This window comes from Plutella xylostella, chromosome 22, assembly GCF_932276165.1.
Source record: "Plutella xylostella chromosome 22, ilPluXylo3.1, whole genome shotgun sequence".
Lineage (NCBI taxonomy): Eukaryota > Metazoa > Arthropoda > Insecta > Lepidoptera > Plutellidae > Plutella > Plutella xylostella.
The window spans coordinates 11,371,741-11,392,890 of NC_064002.1; the positions used below are offsets into that span (position 1 = coordinate 11,371,741).

A 21,150-nucleotide genomic window follows, 5' to 3' on the forward strand; every position below is an offset into this window, starting at 1 on the left:
TCTTACAATATGTAGTAACCATAGGTTTTCTTCAAATTATCTGTGCACCATAAATAATTCTGTAAATAAGTTGGCTTAAGATCTTTTTTAAATTAATTTGCACATCCGACTAAAGATTAGAACATTATTACTGCCAACGTGCTAGCTAGCAAAGATTTTATTGATGATAGAGAAAACGTGAGGTCAACTATTACACTAATCTTTAGCAATCATATATACATCGACTCAGCGAGGCTATAATTTAATCTCATTACTCACACGATTAGTAGTTAGAAACATAAAAAGCCGTGTTGAATTTCAAAGCTTTTACACTTTCCTTTATTTGTGGTGGGAATTCAATTTCCTATATTACATATCATATAATAATAATTATAAGTCCTTATAAGAAATAACAATCTTAGTTTGAATGCCTTACTCTAAATAAAAGCTGCGTGTGTTTGTGTACGTTGTACATTGGATGTGGTTGATAATGTAGAAATTATATAAAACCTTACAATAAATTAATTAATGCCACTTAATAATTCAAAAGAAAAAACCAGCACGCACTAAATCAGAAGCCCAACAAAAGACTACAAATCCGTGTTTCAACAGAAACAGAACGGGATGTATAGAAGCGGAGAAATTTTCGCGCGAGGAAATGAAACGCTTTTGGTAATTTATAGCTTCGCCCAACGTAGCACGTACCAAGCTCCGGAGCGGGGTTTAGCTAACACTTATCATTTACGGCCATCTGCTGAGTTTAAACCATTGGAAACTTTACCTTCTAGTCGGATGGCGCGATAAATTCCAGTTTGGGAAGTTTCATTTTAATTTTTAAGTTTAGTTATTGGAGTTGAGAAAAAATTAGTGTGAATAAATCGGCTATAGGTAGTAGACGATGATGGCTGTTTTTATATCTTTTTACTATATAGGGTATATATTTTTGGATGATAAAGTATTTTCAGTTTTGAGTATGTACTTATATGTATAAATTTGAAGCCCATGCTTATCACTACCGTTAAATATTTTAATGTCATTAAAGTTTAATTTAAAGTAGTGTTAAAATTTAAAGTACCCAATTAAAAGGCTTCATATTTTATGACCGTGCATTTATAGTGTAGGTATTTAAATAAATTCAAAGTTCATAATAAATTAAACGATGTGATAATAGAGAATTGTTTCGCCTATTAAAAAAAATACTTGTGTTTGCAATAAGTATTTATTTATTTCAATATAAATACAAATTTAAATAGGTATCTATTAAAATTTGTCAATACTTTACGTTTCATAACATAACCCATCATCGGACAACCCATTTCCGGATTGGAACGGGCGTTGCCACAGCGTTTCATCAAAACTCATAATTTGAAAGTTGAGCATTTCCGCTACTAATTTTAGAATAACCCACTTCGGTTTCTTGTTCGACCACCGCCCATCTCCGGGACTTCAGATGTATTTTTTTTAAATACTTACTTACGTTTTAATAGGTACGTCATATTTTTACAACATACCTATACCTATGTACATAAATATGTGTACTAACCATATCTGTGAGTCTTGTTAATTTAATAAAATAATTTATTAAACAAAATAACAAATATGTAAAGTTGCTTCATAAAATTGCTACTAGAGGAACGGTAAGATGAGATGATCAGATGACGGATGGTAATTTAATAATTGAGATCGTATACCTACGTATAATGTATGTAAATATGTTAAGCCCAATTTACGACAACAGTAAAAGCAGATCAAATCAAATCAAATCAATCAATCACATCAAGCAATTATGAGAATCGCCATAAATTTCATGAGATGAATTGTTGCTATCGAATATTTTATAGCTTATGGTAGCCATCAAGCTTTTGTCAAACAAATGCGCTGGGCACATAAAACGGTTTAGCACATTTTAGATGCTCGTAAATTTTAGAGTTCTGCTGTGAATTGTAAAACTATTTTTCCTACTTTTTATTCTTCTAAACAAAAAATCTAATATTTTTTATTACCAGTGACTAGTAGTAACATTATTATCTGTTACATAATATGACTAAAATACAATAGTTGTAACACTTGTAAGGTTATCAAATTCAGGGAGCTAAGTGCGATTTTTCTTAACTTTTAATCAGTGAAAACGGATTTCTATATACATAACCTTAAACGATAAAATTAGTTAAATAATTCCAAGACCCCAGGCCTAAATAAATTATCACACACACCTCATAAGCTTTATTATTGTACCAAAATACAAAACATCCGTGTTATTTTTCTTCACGCGCTAATTTAAATAATATTTAACAACACAAGCACTCATCTGTACAGTTCCAATTTACTCACAAAACCCATTATGGAGCCCGATTAAATTCAATGCTGGGCGAAGGTAAATCTTCTGTGCATATTAAATAAATGTCGGTTGAACCATTTGCTAGATTTATGTACCGTCGAGTAGCGGTACTTGTGGGCTACTTCTGCCGCTGTTAAACCAGATTTAATGAAGAAGTGCGAAATTGGGAGTTTCTATAGTTGGCTAAATCAAAAACGTTTTTATACATAAATGTAACGTACATGAACAATTTTTTTAGATTTTCATAGTCATTATTAATTATTTTTTAGTTTATTGGGTGACTACAAAACTCGTGTAAGTAGGTAAATACTTATATGGTGCATGCAACATGACAGAGTTTAATAATATTCAAAACCATTTCATTTGGATCATAAATTCGTCAGATGAAAATAAATAATAGTAGCAGAGATAAAAATATTCGTTTGTGGAAATAGTTCATCAATGGAAAACTAGGTTGACGTTTCATTTAATATTCAAACCCCTATCTGCAACGAGCTATATTAATAACAAATAACGGCCTCCCTCGTAAAACGTTAAGTGATGGAATATTTCAATTTCTCGTAAGAGCAAATTCTCTCCACGCCACTTTCGGTTAGAGGCTCATAAACGTCTAAATATACTCAAAACACTGCTAGGAGACATTCCCATTTCCTTCTAATTACATGAAACACCGAGTGTATTACACTCGCTCTAAATAATTCTCATCTTGACAGTTTTAATTGTTCCCTAAGAGCTTAAAATATAAAAGCTCCTACAGTCTGCTTCAAGGATACAGAAACCGATACGGCTCTTATGGTGTAAACTTGAGAGGTTACAATTCTCAATGAAATGAGTTACGCTTATGTTGCAGACAGTACAGAGGAATCGCTACAAGGTCTATTAGAGATAATACATTCAGGATTGTAAGGAAGCGTAAAAGTGTCACACGTACGCTCTAACCAAAAGATTTACTGTATGTTTTCTGGGGCTAATGTAGTAGAAAGTGTAGCTAAGAATAAATTTTATGTCATTAAAGCCAAGTTGATAAATGGAGAACGTTAAAATAGGATTAACGGACGATAATTTTCAATCAATACCGAGGTCATTCGGGGCTATTAGACATCGTAATAAAGTTGAATTTTATTGTTATTGTTGGGTATTAAAAGTTTAAAGCGCTTTACTTTTCCAGTTAGAGCCTTAGCGAAACGAAGGAAGTTAAGGGATGCTTAATGCTGTAAACGTAGCAAAAATAGAACAAATCGTAACTTACATGCCAATTCAACAACAGCCGGTTGGCTCTTGATGTCTCCTCTACTGCTCCAAGCGTAGCAGTTGCACGAGAACCGATCGTCGCCGAAGTACTCCTCCAATTGGTCCCTTGTCACATTGCACTCGGCCTCCACAATCCTCACACCGCTCTGAGGGTCCACAAACTCAAACATTGTGCTCGCAACCGAGCGCACACCATTGCATTTGAAGTAAACTTGCAGAGCATTTGCGGCCCGGCACCGCAACGTCGCAGGTTTATTGCGAACTACAAACGCATGTTGAGGCTCTAACAGGAACATTGGCAAGTCATCTGTTGAACTTTGAAGTAAGTGATCCCCTGATAGAGATGGCAATTCATCCGCCTCGCGGTTCTCATGGTCTGTTTCCTTGTGATGGTCATGGTCGTAGTCTTCTTCTTCGTAATCTCGATCGTGTGGCGGAGGATTCTTCTCTGAGTTGTAAGGATCCAACGCTTCCACACCCGCTGGATGTGCGTATTCTGGCCGGAGAGGTATTGGCGGTGTGGACAGAGATGAACTTTCTGACTCTGTTATATTCGTCACATCTGAAACAAAAGAAAAAATAGGTAAATTATAAATATCATACCAATTTATAGAATGATCTGTATAGTGTAAGCTGACAAGATAATATTATTAAAGCTTTTGTTGACAGTCGCTATTGTTAGGCCGAGCAATAACAATACGAGAATTTTGTGCAAAAATAGTGAAATGTTTCAATTGAATTGGAATTGTTTGCGGAGCGGCGGACGATGTCATTGTTTATACCGAGAAGTCAATATCCGATACGGTAGCCGGTTACAAAGTGAGAATATATTACAGATAAAATTAATACATCAGAGTAAATTGCGACGGACATGCAACATTTGCATAGTTCAATTTAAATTGTAATTTGAAACACAGATAAACGACGTTAGCATTTAAACTAATTGAACTACTGACTTCCAATGTATTTTAATTGCAGCAACAATTCAACTTCAAGAGCCGGTACACTTTAAATAAACGGCATCTGTCATAATAGCGAGAACTCTTCCCGCCATCGATTTACTAGCGCACCGTCGACACCTGGTGTGACGCCTCAGCCGAGCCTATTTACACGCAAAACATAGATATTTGGATACCAGCCCACCCAGTTTACAAAAGTATTTACACACAAAGCCGGGTGAAAGGAATAATCTACCGTAAAAGAAAGGGGAAAAGCCTATTTTGCTTTACGAATATTTTAAAGTCTTTCCACCTCCCTAGGTCAGAATTTCGCTCGGAGATTGCTATCGGCAACAGTGTACGTTACGTCTTGAACATTTGCAGAGTGTTGACAGTAATACCTCTGTACTTATTTGGATAAGGGTATTCAACGAAAATAGCCCGAAAGTCGCGTGAGCTGCGGATAACTTAATTATTAACATTTCCGTTCAAGATATTTCTATTTCCGTTCCGGTGGGGTCGGCTATTTTCTGGTTCTATTTTTCCTTAATAGAATTCGTTTCGGAAACCGTCCCGTTTCATGACGATTTGGGAGCTGAACAAGCAGCGGAGGTATTCCATTTGCGGCGGGTCGGGTCAGATATTTTTGCCTGTAACCTACATGGGTAGTCTCTACTTCAAACGTTGCGGTGGAGCAAATTCCCGGTTGTCGGGTAAACTATTAAACTTGGTGCCGTGAAAGATGCAAGAGTATTTAAAGCCAATAAATCTCTAGAAGAGCTTCTTAAAACAGCCATTACTCAATCTTGTGCAAGTCTTGGAGGATCCCGAGAGAGTCGTCTGCTCCGGTTCAACAAAATACTGTTACTTAATTACGGTGTAGGGGATCGATAAAATGGAATCTCTCTGCGTGTCAACGTTCAGACGACATACTCATTTATTCTGACGCGTAGTCAATTATAAATTCTGTTAGACGTTGCTTGACGAGGCGTTTGATTAACGTTGATACTATGGATGAGGCAGGCTACACGGCTATAGGTAGTGATTTCATAGTAGTCTTTCCGCTTTCTTCTCAAGCGAACATTTCAATTATGGGTTACGCTTTTGAAATAATAATATGTTGTCGTTTTTTCACACGTGTTGAGAAATCCTGTATAATGTTATAAAACTACCTAGTTACAATTTCCTTCGATGAATTTCTATTGCCTAGAATAATTTAAGTAGGTATTCACTATGCTCATCTTTAATAGCAACTAATGCAGAGGTATAACAGTTAATACGTTATCAACTATTTTTTATTCCACTGATAATTTCAATTTTAATGAGATATCTACGCTTTTCAGTTTAATTAATACTTAACAGCTTTTTTTGTTTTCTATAGATAAATGACTCACTGCAAATTCAAGACCAATAAATTCAAAAATCCGTAAGCTGGCGGCAGCTTTGAGATTTATCTCCTATTGCTCGACTAATATTTTACTGTAAAATATTGTTGTCTGCTGACTGCTGACTAATACGTTGTTGAAAACTGGTCCACTATTGTTTAGTCACAGAACTATAATTAATACGCACTCCTACTCGATAATCCAGTTATAAAGAGTACTGCAACTATGAATATTGAAACAAAGCTTATACCTACAGATTACGATGTAAGTTCACGAAGTAAAATGCAACGATAAATAATGTAAGGTAACTTCGAAAATACCGGTAAACGTGGCACTGCCTCGAAGCCGATTTAGGTCAAAAATCCTCCTTAATTGATGGAGTATTCACACAAACGATCTCGAGTTTCGTAGGCACTCTCAAGTATGATGGCAAGTGACGAAACTACATTAAGAAGTTAAGTACTATTGTTGCACGCGCGAGCAAATCAAAACTTGCTGTCACGATCACGATTCGTTTGACTATGCATGTCCCTTCGCTGTATGAGAATCACTTTGTTTGAATGTTGCAGACATTCGTTTTTGTTTGTTTAGATGATAATTCAGACAGATACCATAAACCATCTAACATATATCGCTAATATATGATGGAATCTTTAAAAAACAGTTGCAAACGCATACATTCTACGAAAAAAGATTCGTTATTAATTTTACTTAATATGGATTTATATGAATGTATACATACAATAGTATTGTTTTTAAACGAACCGGTATTCAAAATAGTGTTGAACTCGACGCGTGTAGAGTTTATTGAACAGCCGCTCCGAGGGTTCACAAGATCAATAAGTGTTACTACATCTTCACTTTCAACTTGTTAACTGATTGTGACTTTCATAATTTGACCTGTAACCTCAAAACTATTTATAATGCTTTTATCAATTGAGTTTTGATGCTAATGGTGTATATTTTTTGTTTACAATTACGAAGTAGGTAATTAAATGTTTACAAATTAAATCATTTACCACTCATTATTTTATCTAGTCCCTGACTAGACCATGTCTAACAACCAAAACAAGGAAATTAAGTGTTGGCTTAGTTTTAAAATACCTTGCATTCCTTACAGTTGTCAAAACATTTGGTATCTCAGTATCGTAAATGGAGAAATACCTTATTGCCACGACTGGTAGTGAAATATGTCCCATCTGACGAACGGTGGAATTCCTGAAGCGTTTACTAACGAGGTCTAAAAACAAACTCAAACTCATTGGATTGGCGTCATCCCGTCGTTTAAAATTGTGTGGACTCTAATGAGGCGTTTGTTAAAAAAAAAAAAAGTTCCTTTTTGGAGAAATAGATGGCGTTGTCTGGGGTTGTACCAACTTTCAAACCCTCAGAACACACTCAGATCACAATATGTTATTCTGTGAGGCTAACGAAATGTGAAAGTGACGTAGGTAGGTAGAATTGTAGTATTATTTTCTCTATGATGTCGATGTCACTGTTGCTTCAGCGTTCAGTGCGATTGTGCGTACAGCCGTTCTTTTCAAGTTTTCTCAGTTTCCTTGTGTTTCTCTTGTATTAATTGAGTTGTAGTTGAGCTATCTACTCCTCCTCCCTTGATACTGTAGAGTTAGTGCACATTTCTTTGGGATCTTATTTAGGATCATACAATAAATAAAAATAGAAAATCAGTTCTCGCACGCAGCAAGCACCCGTTCAAACGGCGCGCATAGAGAAAAGAACACTACGTGACGGCGCGGGTAGAACTATTCACAGAATACTTAGCACTATCCCAAGCCACATGCAGTCTGAGCCTCGGAAGGATGGCTCGCGCTACCACCCGACATTTAATCACAACTAGTGAGTTCTTATTCTGAGTTTAGTACTCTTTGCTCTCTATGTAATTTTTGACAGTTGGTACACTGCGTTTTCACGCCATCTATCGGCTTACCCAAAAGCTCAACTGACAGCTGTCAAGGAAAACGGCTCATTGACTAATGAATGTAATCTTGTCATTACACAAGAACACTGGCTGCTTTTGGTATTTCCTACTTCGTAAAAAACTAAATCTGACGATAAAAATAACGCATTAAAGACTTTACCAAAACTTAAAGGCGATAAATTGTTATAATGCTATAAAATATAATCTTAAAGATCAGTTTATAGCTCTTCAATAAAAAGGTACGACTGTTAGAACTCCGAAGTTGTTAGGTAGAGAAGAGGCTATTAGTTGCCTTACAGACCAACATCGGTTGGAGTTGTAAAGAAAGTACTTCCACAAAGGCTCGCCGCATCCCGTCATTTTGTCGAGTCTCCGTATAATTAAGGCACAATCGTCGATCGCTGCGAGATATTGATGATCAGTGTTTAATCAACGTCCAGAACGAATTCTTTGACGCATACGGTTGTTCATTTTGTTTCTATTGACTAGTTTCTGCTTGAACAGACTCATATGTCGTATTATTGTCTTCATTAGTTGCATTTATAAAACTTAATGATTCGATCCCCTTAATTTATCGCCTTTGTTTAAATAGCTTACAATTGGATCTAAATGGGTTCATCAAAATCGTAAACACTATTAGTAATGGTTATGTGATTCGCTTTAGAAATAAAAGTAGCTAACAGTTTTTAGAGCACCGTTTTGATGGTTTGTGATGGTGCCTTCTTGGCCTTTTGCCACAAAGCTGGATTAAATATGTCAGATAGGTGAGCTTTCAGAGAATTACAGTTCATCTTAGTATAAGAGCATTTAAGCTTGAACGTTTCAAAACAAACTATCAGACATGGTGGCTAATCTCTTATAATCATGCTTATAAAACAAAACTATAATAAAAGGAGCACGGTCCCTACACGACTATTTCCAGCGAACATGCTCTAAATTCCAGCATTAGAAGTGCATTTCTTTATCTAACAAGAGACTCTCCGTATAGAATGAAATTAATAGCACTCACACGTTTTTATCTTAAAACAAAACACATGGAGGCGATATTGCGTTGCACTAAGTGGCGCCCGGTACAAATACGGCGTCAATAAAACTCTTCAGCCTCTAATAGCGCTACAATTGCTGCTCCGAGCTACATCTGTTTTTTGAGTGGATTGATAACCCAAAAAATGTAGCGCATTGCTCTCATCTCAGCATATCTTTGTAGAGTATATAAATTAACCGGCCAGAACACGCGTCAGTTCTGATAAATCTGAGGCTTGGAGCTGCAATAAAACACGAGCGTGAATCCGCATTTGAAGATGCCTCACTTCCACTTGATTCAGTTTACTCGTAAATGCACTTAAGGCTGGGGGAGGCATAAAAAGATGCACTCGAACTAGTTAATGGGTGTGTGGGCGTAACGCACAGCCATTTCCGAAGTTCACTTTATGCTTTATGGGACATGGACATGTTACCATATGGATGTGCAATCTAATTGCCTACACTTGGTAAAAATTCAGAAAATTTATTTAATCCTCGTGTTGGTACCAGAAAAGACAAATAATCCTGAATGTAAACTTGTTAATCCGTGAACGGTAATAGCAAGGTGCACGCCATCCTAAAATCCGTATCCCAAGTTGCCGTCCGTTTCTTTGGAAACACCGCCGCGTTCTCACCCGTGTTTCGACAAAAACACAAAACCGACCACACCCACAAAAACTGCGTGAATAGCCACCACCGGTACACTGGAAATGTAACTCGATCCGCACAAAGAGTCGTCGAGTGCCAGTCAAGAGGTTCCCAAACAAGATAATCCCTTTGTTAGTCAAGTTATAATGGCGTCTCCTGGGAGTCTTGGCTTGCTATTATTTTCTGCTTCATTCACACAAGCATCTGCGAGGTGTGCTCGAGAGGCCGTTTCCGATTTCAGTGCTAATGGAATTTCAATTCCTGCTCCAACGTTATGATTCACAAAAACTTGGTCTAATGGGATAGTCATGTTCTAGAGTAGGCCACTTAGCTCGTGACGAGAAGTTTTTGCTACTTCTTGCGTTAATGCTTTTTCTTGTATCGCCCTTTCCTATCTCTTGCTTTTTGGTTTTATCGGCTCCGTTGCGTCTTCGGCGTGAATCGGTGACAGCTAACGTTTTTTGTTGAAACTTTTAAGTTGATGATAGATAAGGTGTCATCATCTGTAACGATTTTAGTTTACCTCGGGTTTTTAGTTTACTTTGTTATTTTTCATCACAAAATAACAAAAATTATTCTACTTGTTTATAGCATGGTACAAACTACATAATAGATAAAAATAAATTGGTTCATGATATCACAAAGTTTGTTGACTTATATGTAGGTACATAGAAAGCAATTTTAACATCTTACGGCTTCCTCTATCTTTCTTAAGGCACAATTGTTTTAGCCTTTATCTCCTTAACACCCAAAAAGGTTTGTCAATCCATTAGCCGAAAAACCTGTACGTATACTTCGCGGACTTCATGCCATAGGGACACACACGCAAGAATTCGATTTAGTGTTTTTTTTTATGACAATTGATTCCTATACCTACTAGTAAAGCAGTCATATAGAGGTACAAATGTAAGTCTCACCATGTATCCCGTCAGCAGCGACGGTGGCCACCCAGAGCAAGGCCAGCCCGAGTGCCGCGGCCATGGCTCACGGCTCAGCACGCATCACCTAAAACAATACAAACACTGTTTGAATACGTGAAAGCTGACCAATATTTGTTCACGCGGTAGGCGAGTAAGCTGTTGGGGGTTTTGGAGATAAGAGTCGGGGATGTTCTATTTTGCATTTGTGAGCTACTGCACTCAATTCAGGGATAGATAGCAATGATGTTTTCATGTCTTTACCAAATTAAATTTTCAATTAAGATAATTTAACGATTCTAGAGGTATACCGTATACCTCTAGAATCGTTAAATTGTTATAATTGACAAAAATTATCAATGCTGCAATTTTACAGTAAGTAAATTCAAATGCAGGAAAAATTAAATCATAAAGCTTACTCATTGGTTTTAAAAAGTTAATTTATAAGTAGGTAGATTATATTCTATCAAATAGAATTACCCTAATAGTAGACTTTAGCGGCAGTCTTTGAGTGGTGCATTCTCAAGCGCGCTCTTGTGTGACCAATTTGAACCACTTCAGCTTTGAACAAAAAGCTAATGATCACTAGAAGCGAGAAGTGGAATAAAAAAGGGGAAAAAGTAGTGTAGGTCAAAGACAAATACACTCTTTTTAGACGCATCAAGCCCTTGTAATTGACTTTACCTAATGGTATTCCAATGAATAGCTTTTAAAAGTATTTCAACATGAATGCGGCTTATGTCAAAATAACAAGAACCGATAATATTTCAAGTCAATCTGTGAGTAATTACTGCAATTTCCTAATTATGTTTGCAGCTAGAATGACATCATCGACGTCAAGTCAAATGTTATCAGGCGCATCAATATTTTATGCATTTAAATTTTATTCACAAACGCATTCACTCTATTCACGCATTTGATTTGTTAATTTCTTGGCACAAAAACATAAATCACCCGATAGACATTTAAATTGCTGCTTAGTTGCAAACATCCGTAGAATCTTGAATAACCCTAAAACTTTACTGTCCAGTTATCGTTATCTTCATTTAAATGTTTATCGAAGCACTTAATTTGGCCAATCAACATTAATTTATAATAAGGGAAATGCCTCAAAGCACCGTCAGCGAAATTTAACAGTTAATTATGTAATACAACATTTACTTTACGCTCGCTTTCGTCGTTAATACGACGATCCAGCTTAAGAAGGAACTTGAAGCAAATAATGAAGCGAGTGAAGATACAGATACTGTTACTGAATAGACACAACCGGGAAGTGTAACTCATAATTTAAAGGTAAACAAACATAGATTCAGGGAAAAGCTTTCATGGAAACACATAAATTTGCTACTCTACTGAGAGTTGAATGAAAGATTTTAGATACGCAGAAGGTTGTTTTGACATTTCGTATTTTAAATATTATTATGATTATGCTATCGACTAACGCTGAGTTGCAGAAAGGGACTTTAAGCTAATGTCGACCTTAAATGTATAGCTGCCTTGCTTTGACAGTATACGGACAGAAAGAGACATGCATAGATTTAATGCCGACATTAGCTTAATATTCCTTTCTGCAACTCAGCGTAAGTATATTTTGTGTATGGTTGCAAGTACATATCTGGTTGTAGGTGCATTGATACTGTTATCAATAAGTTTATATACTAAAAGACTTACTTACATTTCATGGCCTTTTACTTATATGTATAGATATTTTCTTTATAACAGCAATGTGCGAAACTATTTACGGAATTTGTTTTTGTTTGTTGACGTTAATTAATTTAATACTTTATTGCACAAATACTTTACTTTTAACGAACACCTTGGGTTGCTATAAATCATTTCAAATCATTCAATTCCATCTCCATTGGCTCATTGTTTCATGGAAGTGTCGCTCACTTCGCCACTTCGTTGGAGTGATAAGACAGTTTCCGTCGGTCTCTTATCGTATTGTTATTAGTAAACAATGTCTTCGAGCTTTTGAGTTGCTTATTGAAAATTTTGCTGATGGTCTTCTTCACTTACTCCTTAGACTTCAAAGGTGTTTTTATTAATTACCTGTGATTTGACGAATAGTGATATTGTATTATTGTTGTTCTTATGGATTAATTGTATTTATTTCCTACGAAAAACAGGTTAACTATTGAAACGTGCTGTAATTTTTATAAATAAAATTATTATATGTATTTTGATTCTCTTGTGTTTATTAATTAAATTAGCACCATAAATCATTTGGTACCTATATTCATATTTTAAATTTCAACCTTCGTAGTGTTGAAAGGGCTATTGTGTTTTATTCGTGACTCCAAAGCTTGAAAATGAGTCGGTTATTCTCACTCGTAAAGCCGATGGGAAACACATGTAATAGATACAGCCGATTAGAACGTTCAAGGTTTAATTTTAATTACGGAGCATAAAAAGGTCATGTGTATCGTGATCCAAAATCAATTCATCAGATATAAAGCACGCAAGAAGTGAATAGATTCAGCTATTCACTCACACTATAAATCATCACTTTGCTAATAAGGCCGTTTTTATATACATTGAACTCATAAATATGGGTGTATGCTTACAGATCATGTTAAATTAATAGATGGTAGGAATGGTGGCCACGGAACTGACGGCAGACAGTCGATAACTGTGGTTGTTTTTAAAATTACAATTATAATTTATGTATATTGTTAATAATTTGAAGAAAATGAACGACTCCTGGTTTGTGAAACTTGGAAAAACATTGATGATTATAATATGTAGTTTCAACTAGGTATTATTACCTTCATATATTATCTTAAAAAAAAGGGAATAAATGATAATGACTCCAAGTCTGATTCTCTAAAGAAAATGTGCATTCATTCGCATACTTAATAAATGTAAACAGTGCTTGGTAGTCGCATCTATATAGTAACTAAAAAAATATATTAGTCGCCTGTATTACAACTCGCAGATAATCGAAATCCGTAACGAAAATTCCCATTCTAATAACAAGAACACTTCCAGAGAAAGCTCTTTATCTTCGCCACGTGACAAAAGACAGTAATGGTAAATGGCATTAGCCTATTTTTGAGCTTCACGTAATGGGACCTTTTTATCTGATTCCTCCTCTATAATACACCCATCGTTGGGCCCTGCCGCCTCGAGTTCCATTGCGTAAGTCGTAAAAAAATCATAAACAAAATAATAGGTTCGTGCTCTTACTTCCAAAGGAATCGAGATGCTGATAACTCCGTGACCAAGTTCGATATCATTGACAGATGGATGCCGCTATAAATCTCAGGGTATCAAGAGTAATGTATCTGAGCTCATAATTTATAAGTAGATGTAAATAAAAATATCACACGTAGCGGCGGGATGTGGTGTGTTATACCTATGTAAGATTGGTAAGTATTGTGTTGTTAGAAATATTTGAGAGTAGCTAGGTACATGATATATTTTTTTAAAGCTTTTTAAATTTATAATAGTGAGACTGCTAAAAAACATAAGAATTACATTGAACATAAAAAGCATTTACTTACAATTTAAAACAATCCAATACATAAATAAACACTTCAAATAAAATCGATTTATTTATATCCACAAACACAATTAAAACACAAAATCTGCCAATTCATAAAATATTTCAGAATCACAACTAGAAGTAGCTGAAGCAGTCACAACACACTTGGATATTGTAAACAAAAAACTTATGCACTGAAAGTCACAGACTACGATGTACGATTTCGATACGAGGAGAGCTTGCGCGGCGCGAGCTTTACACCGGACTTAAGCTCAGACGCGACGGCAGTCGACTGCCTGATCCGACCCAACGGTTCGACGCCGCGGGGCCTGAGGCAGGGCGGCGGGCGGGGAGGGGAGGGGGGCAGACACCCGCGGCGCGCGAGGAACCACTCTACCAAAAGAGATAACTTTTGATCTCTCCAGAGTCACTGAAGATCTTAATGATGCAGTCTTCACATCTGGTGACTAACTAGAAAAACTATACGTCAAATAGCTAAGTGTTAATGCATGTCAAGGACTCCAAGAAACGAAGTGACACACAATATTGAGCACACGTTTCAGCTTGGGGTGATATATTTAAAAATAACCCCGTAGTAAAACCCGAAGTAAATGGCCAGATTGATTGGTTATAAAATGAAGACCTTACCGGAGATGTTACTACAGAAACGTTTTAACGGGCGTCTGTAGAAATTTTTATAACTTGGATGTTAGATTACAATCTTATCCCGCGCAGACGTTGGCGTTTGAAATTGGAGGAAATACGAGATTGTCGGGCTCCGCCGTTGGAATATTGCGTTTTATATTCTTCCGTATTATTTTCACATCATCCAGATATCTCGGGCCGGGACAGACAATATTGCACAAGGCGGTTTTTGTGCGTCGTCCCTCACATGTCAGGGGCTGCACAAAGGCGCAAGGAGCGAGCAGGTACACAAAAGGTCGGTCCCAACCCCGAGTCGAGTTACGTCGGACTTCTCATAGATTAATGACGGGAACATTGTGGAGTTAAGAACCCAAAAATTTACAACTGCATTGTGTTTAGCGGAGCACAAAGGCAACAATAGATAGGATCAGCTTCTGTTATTACCTTATCATTTATCGGTGCTTTCTTGTGATTTCTCTCACTTTTTCAGTAATAAGAGTCGCATTGTGAATGGGATTTCTTACCCTGATCCGTCCTGTACAGATGTTTGGAGGGCGTACCGTTAGCTGGTAACAAATAGTCATTGTATCTTTGAGAGAGCTTGTTCAAATTGTGTAATTGGTAACATATAGGTTGAATAATAAGAATTATACACTCGACAGCAATGAAAAACTTGTAGTGACTATTTCTCCTCAACAGAAAAGGCTAGTTATTACAAATTAGAAATTTAGATACATAATCACTTAATACACCCTAGCTCTACTCAAATCCTAAGTAATCCACACAAGATAAATCAACTGGGTAACAAGACGACGCTCGGGATCAAAATACGCCAACAAAATAGATGAACATCACAACTTTCCAGGGACCTTTGAAATAAAAGACAAGACACCGGCCGCTAGTCACGACAAGTAATGAGTAATGGGCGTAGATCTTTCATTACTCACCGCTCTGCCTCTGAGTTTACAAGACCCCAGACTACTTTTCTACAAAGGACTTTCAGCCTTATATCAAAGCAGTACAGTTCAAGCATATTTTGAGTTTTAAAGATAGTCTAAACTCGTATTCTGTCGTCACGACGTCACTTCGCCATGTCTGTTCCGCTAATGGCTCTATGGAAGATGCACTTGACTGAACATTGGTTTTTGGTGTGAAAGATATCTTTGGATACTTGTTAAGAAGCAACATTAGTATGTGTCATGTATGTGAATACAAAATTTGATAAATGCACAAAAATGAGAATTATTTTATTGTCCCTCTTTGTGCGTTGTTAAAAAATTCAAGTAGTTTTTTGTGCAGTCCGGGTGTCTTTTCATGTTTGGGTAGCTAAAATGCTACCGTATTTTAAATTTTAACAACCGACTCGGGGCCAACTGCACACCATATGCGTCCAGGCACTCGATAAAATCTTGAACTTACGGTTTTCGAAAATTTATCTTTTTCAATACCATCGAGTTATGCTTTTCGTCACGATTGCGCGATAAGCAAATACGGATTACAAATTGCCTCATTTTAATTTCCTTTCTTTTTGGAGCTGATTAAAATTCTTACTTGCGTCTTTAATTTTATGGGCTTATTCCCTTTGCTAATTAAGCTATACAAATGACTCGGTTGGTCCCTAACCACTGTACTGATTGCTTTTGACCGCTGGTTGTAGAAAGAATTGTTATTCAGAAAGCGTACAGGCTTGCTCATCCGTCCATCGTATTGTCAATGCATTCCCTTCCATTCTTATTGAGAATTTCCAACTTCTTCGTAGTTGCATACGTAAATTTTACTGCATTCACTGAATGTCATATATGTATGTACTTACTAAGTTGATTTCTATATTAAGAATTCATCGTTTTGTCCGATTTCATTGTTTCACAGAAATATCTTTCATTTCAGACGAAAAATGTACAATAAGCCTGAATCGTGAACATTTATAACAAATTACCTTAAGCGTAATAAATCCAAAGAATGTGTTTTAAAATAATATGCATTGAATTCCAAGCAGTAAATCCGATCACAAAAATAATGGCCTGAAAGTGTCAAACTAACGAGTTTTATAACATTATAAATCTTGGAAATATAATACAGAAACGAGCGGTTGTCCTAGAAGGCAGACAGCATAGAAATAACATTGCAACTTTGAAATTATATCGCCGTCGATGTTGACTGGGAAGTCACCCGCAGGCAAGTCCATCGCTCATCGGCCAACACAAACACCCAACCAGAAAATTAATCCCAGTTGCTGCGTTCACTTACGCTACTCTGTTTATTTTTCAATCACGTGCCTTGTTCACTTAGATTTCAACTTTGGTTTCGGGATCGAATATCCTCATCGAAATAGCTCAATTCACCGTCAAAGGGCTCTAATATTCTACGTGCTTACTTTGTCTGACTTGAGAGGTTCTATTATCTGATCTACTTTTTGTACTCATTGTTGTACGGAGTTTTAAGAGCACTTTCATTGTGTTAGCACGAATTCCGCTTTGACACCGATTTTTACACCTATTTTCTATCGAAATTTAATATAGATAGATAGATATACCTAAATTCAATAAACATATTTGGACAAAAATTTTACACAAATCGACCCGAACACCCTTTTTATAGATTTTCTTTAGAAACAAACAAAACCATTATCCGAACTAAATAAGAGGTTTTCCTTTGGGATGGGAAGGAAGCAAATAAAAATAGCGGACTACCAAGCATTGCGGTTTTATTGTACCTAATAAAATCTCCTGAGCTTCGATACTGTACTGGTTTTCTTGAATTATAAACGCGATACAGTGGAGATATAGTCGACTGCCTTGTAAGCTACCGGAGCCGCAATCTCGCTAAGTAATGTAGCTACTCTTCATACAATTTGCATGAAACTAGAACTATCTTTCAAGTCTAACAAAGATTTTCCGAGGTTAAATTACTTTTCCATTACGTGTATTGCTTTGACGAAGTCTGGGATTTGCATAAAAAAATTGATATAGGTATATTCATATTTAAGGATAAAACATATTATATGTGCAAAGTATATATAAAAGTATATACAAAGGGCATATTCATGCAGCGCGACGTTTTCGGTCGGGAGCTGTGTGAATTATATAAACTGGATGTGTATCCTGCGGCGGGAGAATAAGGCATCGTGTGCTACCGGTGAGGTCGCCTCACGACGCCATTTGTCTAGGGCCTCGGGCCGCGCTTCGTGCAATTTGCATCCCTAAACCACGCCTCCCGACTTCCACACTATTATTCCAGCTATTGTTCCCTTCGTCTGCCGCTTATCTGCTCTTGATAATCATGCTCGCAATCTTCTTTACTATTTGTTCACTTCTCACTTACTACATTTCATTCGCTACCATTAAATTTTATTTGAGACACGCGCTCATATCAGACTTACTCAATATTCATATAACATCCGCTCTCGGTTTTATTTTCAGAACACACTGTAACCTTACAACTCTCGTATCGCAAACTCGAAGCAATAACGAGATTGCAGAACCTGATACAGAACTTGAGCATTTCGATTTTATTTATAAAACAAGAGATTAACTAAGTGTTTAAATTCAATGATACCTGGGCATTTCTTAATCGGCATATTAAATTCAATTGGTTCCACATCGCGCTTCTAAATGCTAATCACTGCTTAAAGTGGTTGCACCTATTATCATAAAGTAAGGTTGCGATGGTATGCCAAGTAATCAACTCTTAATTAGAGCTTTCCGACGTCACTACCTACGTGCAGATAATTTCCATGCTGGAACAGTAAAACTATCACTTGACAGCTTGTAAATATGGTTATTCAGTAATTTCTCATTATATAAATCATTTAATGCATATAATTTACAAAACACTTACATTACAGTGTTGTTATTAAAATCTAAAACATGACAAATATTTAAAAATCTAAATATGTTGTATAAAAACTAAATTACTGGCGCAGCTGTTATAGCTTCTATAATAACACATTTTGTGCCACACTAAATCAAATTGAAACTAGTTAAATACGACTTAGATATAATATTACTATTGAGTAATCTCAGAATCCAATCGGAGCATATTCAAAAGAGGTATAATTACAGAGCTTATAATTTCTGATGCTAACTAATCTATGCGCGTTTGCCCGCCTCCCGCCGCATTTACATACATCTGTGTATAGCAAAGAGCAAGTACACGGGGTACTTAATGACGCCGTTATTTCAGAATTGAAATAAATAGGTATTACCTTAATATCTATACTTACACCTAAGCAATACCAAGGTGTACAAGCACAAAATTAACATAGAATACAGAACTTTTTTTTTCCCAAAATTATGTTTGAGTTTCCTAAGAATAGAATAGAATAGAATAAAATTTTATTTCAGACCACGTCCATAAAACATTGTAACACATGAAACAAACAAATACAAACATACAAATACAGTAAATACTTAATACTAATAAATACTAATCTAATCTAATCTAATCTAATGTTGACAACACACATTACAAATAACTATACACTAACAATACACTGACACACATACACACTAATAAATGAAATAATAATACGAGTAATTAAATCCGACCGCCACACCCCGCCTCACCGGCTGATGACGTGCAGCCTCATCCAGTGAGTCAGGATAGGGCCGTCGAACTTGCCAGCTATATCTTTCAGAAAGATGTTGGTACTCCCTTGGACTCTGTGCATCAGGGAAGCCACTCTTTTACGCATAATGGCGTGAAAGCCGTCCGTATTGGCATCAGCAAACATTCCTGAAGCACTGCAGAACCGCGGCAGCCCCAACATCATTCTGAAAGCATTATTATATTGTACTCGCAGGGCGCTGTAAGCCTTCTGCGTATAGTTGACCCACAGGCTGCACGTGTAGAACGACTGACAGAAGGCCTTAAACAGTGTTATCTTAACAGGTTCTGTGCACCGTGAGAACCTGCGGGCCAGCATGTTGCATCTAACTGCCAGCGCCCTGCGCTCCCTGTCGATGTCTAGGTCATCACTGAGGTTTTCGGTGACCCAATGACCCAAATACTTAAATTGGCTTACTCTCGGTAGAGGAGAGCCACAGAGTGAGACTGAAGGTATGGAGTCATATGACGTCCTTCCCGCCTTAAACAACATGAGCTCACTCTTTTTTGTGTTGTATTTAAGTCCATGGGTCGCCGCGTATGACTCACAAATTGAGAGCAGCTTTCTAAGGGCACTAATCGAAGGACACAGCAGCACCATATCATCCGCGTAGCTGATGTTATTGATGAAATTTCCATCAATTGAGCATCCGACACCGGCGCTGCTGAGCTCCTCGATCAAGCCGTTCATGTACAGGTTGAAGAGCTTGGGTGACGTCAGCCCCCCCTGTCTTACCCCGCACTCCAACCTGTACATGTCAGATAATGTACCTGCCCATCTGACTGCATTCGTCTGATTCCCATACCAGAAGCGAAATAATGAACTTAGTTCTGAAGGAAGTTTTGTGTCCTTGGCTAACTTATCCCACAGTATGTCATATGACACTAAATCGAATGCCTTGGATAGGTCCAGGAAGCAGGCGAATACAGGCGTCATTCGATCGGTATAGTAGCGGACGGTGTGCTTTAAACACAGAATAGCTGACTCCGTAGATAGACCCGGCCTGAACCCAAACTGACCATCATGTAGATTCATACATTTGCCAAGATATTTGTCCAGCACACTGTCCAGTACCTTTGCCATTGTGGTTGCCAACGATATAGGTCTATAATTACTTTTGTCTGAGGCATCTCCAGTTCGGTTTTTAATTATTGGAACCACAATAGTTTTCATTAGGTCCTCTGGTAGGTATGAATGTTTTATACAGCTGTTAAATAACAATGACAAGAGTCTTGTAATATGTACACCAGCGTACTGAAAATGCTCTATGCTGAGGCCATCGTGTCCCGGGGATTTTCCTCTAGACATCATCTTCAAGATTGAAGCTATATCATCAGGTCGCACTTGCACGGGCTCCACTATGGCATCAGCACTGAGCATTGACTGAGGCGCCCCATGTCCGGAAGGTCCTAATGGTGAATTTACCATAAAACTCTCTTTAAAAAGATTAGCAATATGCCTAGGCTCGCTTACACCGTCGACACTGACAGGTAGGCTAGACTTAGGGTTCAACTTGTTGGTTTCTTTCCAAAATTTACCAAAGTTTTTATTAAAATGTAGACTGGCCATTATATCCATTTTAATCTGTAGTTGGTTATTTTGGCACCATTTAAGTTTGGCTTTAAATGTGCTTCTTGTTCGACACATATTATCATAATAATAACCCGATGACGATTTACCATGTAGTACCCAAAGCTGAAAGTAAAGTCGAGCCTCCCTGTGAGCGCTGTGTACGTATTTATTCCACCCAGTAACAGTTTTGCCTCTGCGTAATTTTGGTACGCTATGACTATGACTAGAGGTAGCTGCATCACAAAGACTGTTTACAATACTATGATAAAAATTATCTATATATGTTCTATGCCCCGTATCTACACACATATTGTTACCACAGTGGCACAGTTCTGATTCTAAATCTAATTTACTAAGTAATTTATCACAGATCTCACTATATTTTTCTATTTGTACGGTATCCCTCTCCCCCCATATAACCT

At 37.0% G+C, this 21,150-nt stretch overlaps 1 protein-coding gene across 7 annotated transcripts in view; it reads right to left on the reverse strand.

Moving 5' to 3' along the window:
* The window catches only part of LOC105389802 (netrin receptor UNC5B), a 75,728-nt gene that overhangs the window by 21,816 nt on the left and 32,762 nt on the right, over window positions 1-21,150 (reverse strand). For 6 of the 7 annotated variants that reach the window (XM_048628890.1, XM_048628893.1, XM_048628892.1 and 3 more), the window contains 2 exons: window positions 10,419-10,506; window positions 3,567-4,130 (listed from right to left, as the gene is read on the reverse strand). In XM_048628890.1, the coding sequence (XP_048484847.1) occupies window positions 3,567-4,130; window positions 10,419-10,482 (628 nt within the window). In that variant the 5' untranslated portion in view covers window positions 10,483-10,506. Of the gene's footprint in view, window positions 1-3,566; window positions 4,131-10,418; window positions 10,507-13,924; window positions 14,207-21,150 lie in introns of those variants that run through there. The other variant, XM_048628889.1, reaches the window with a different exon arrangement.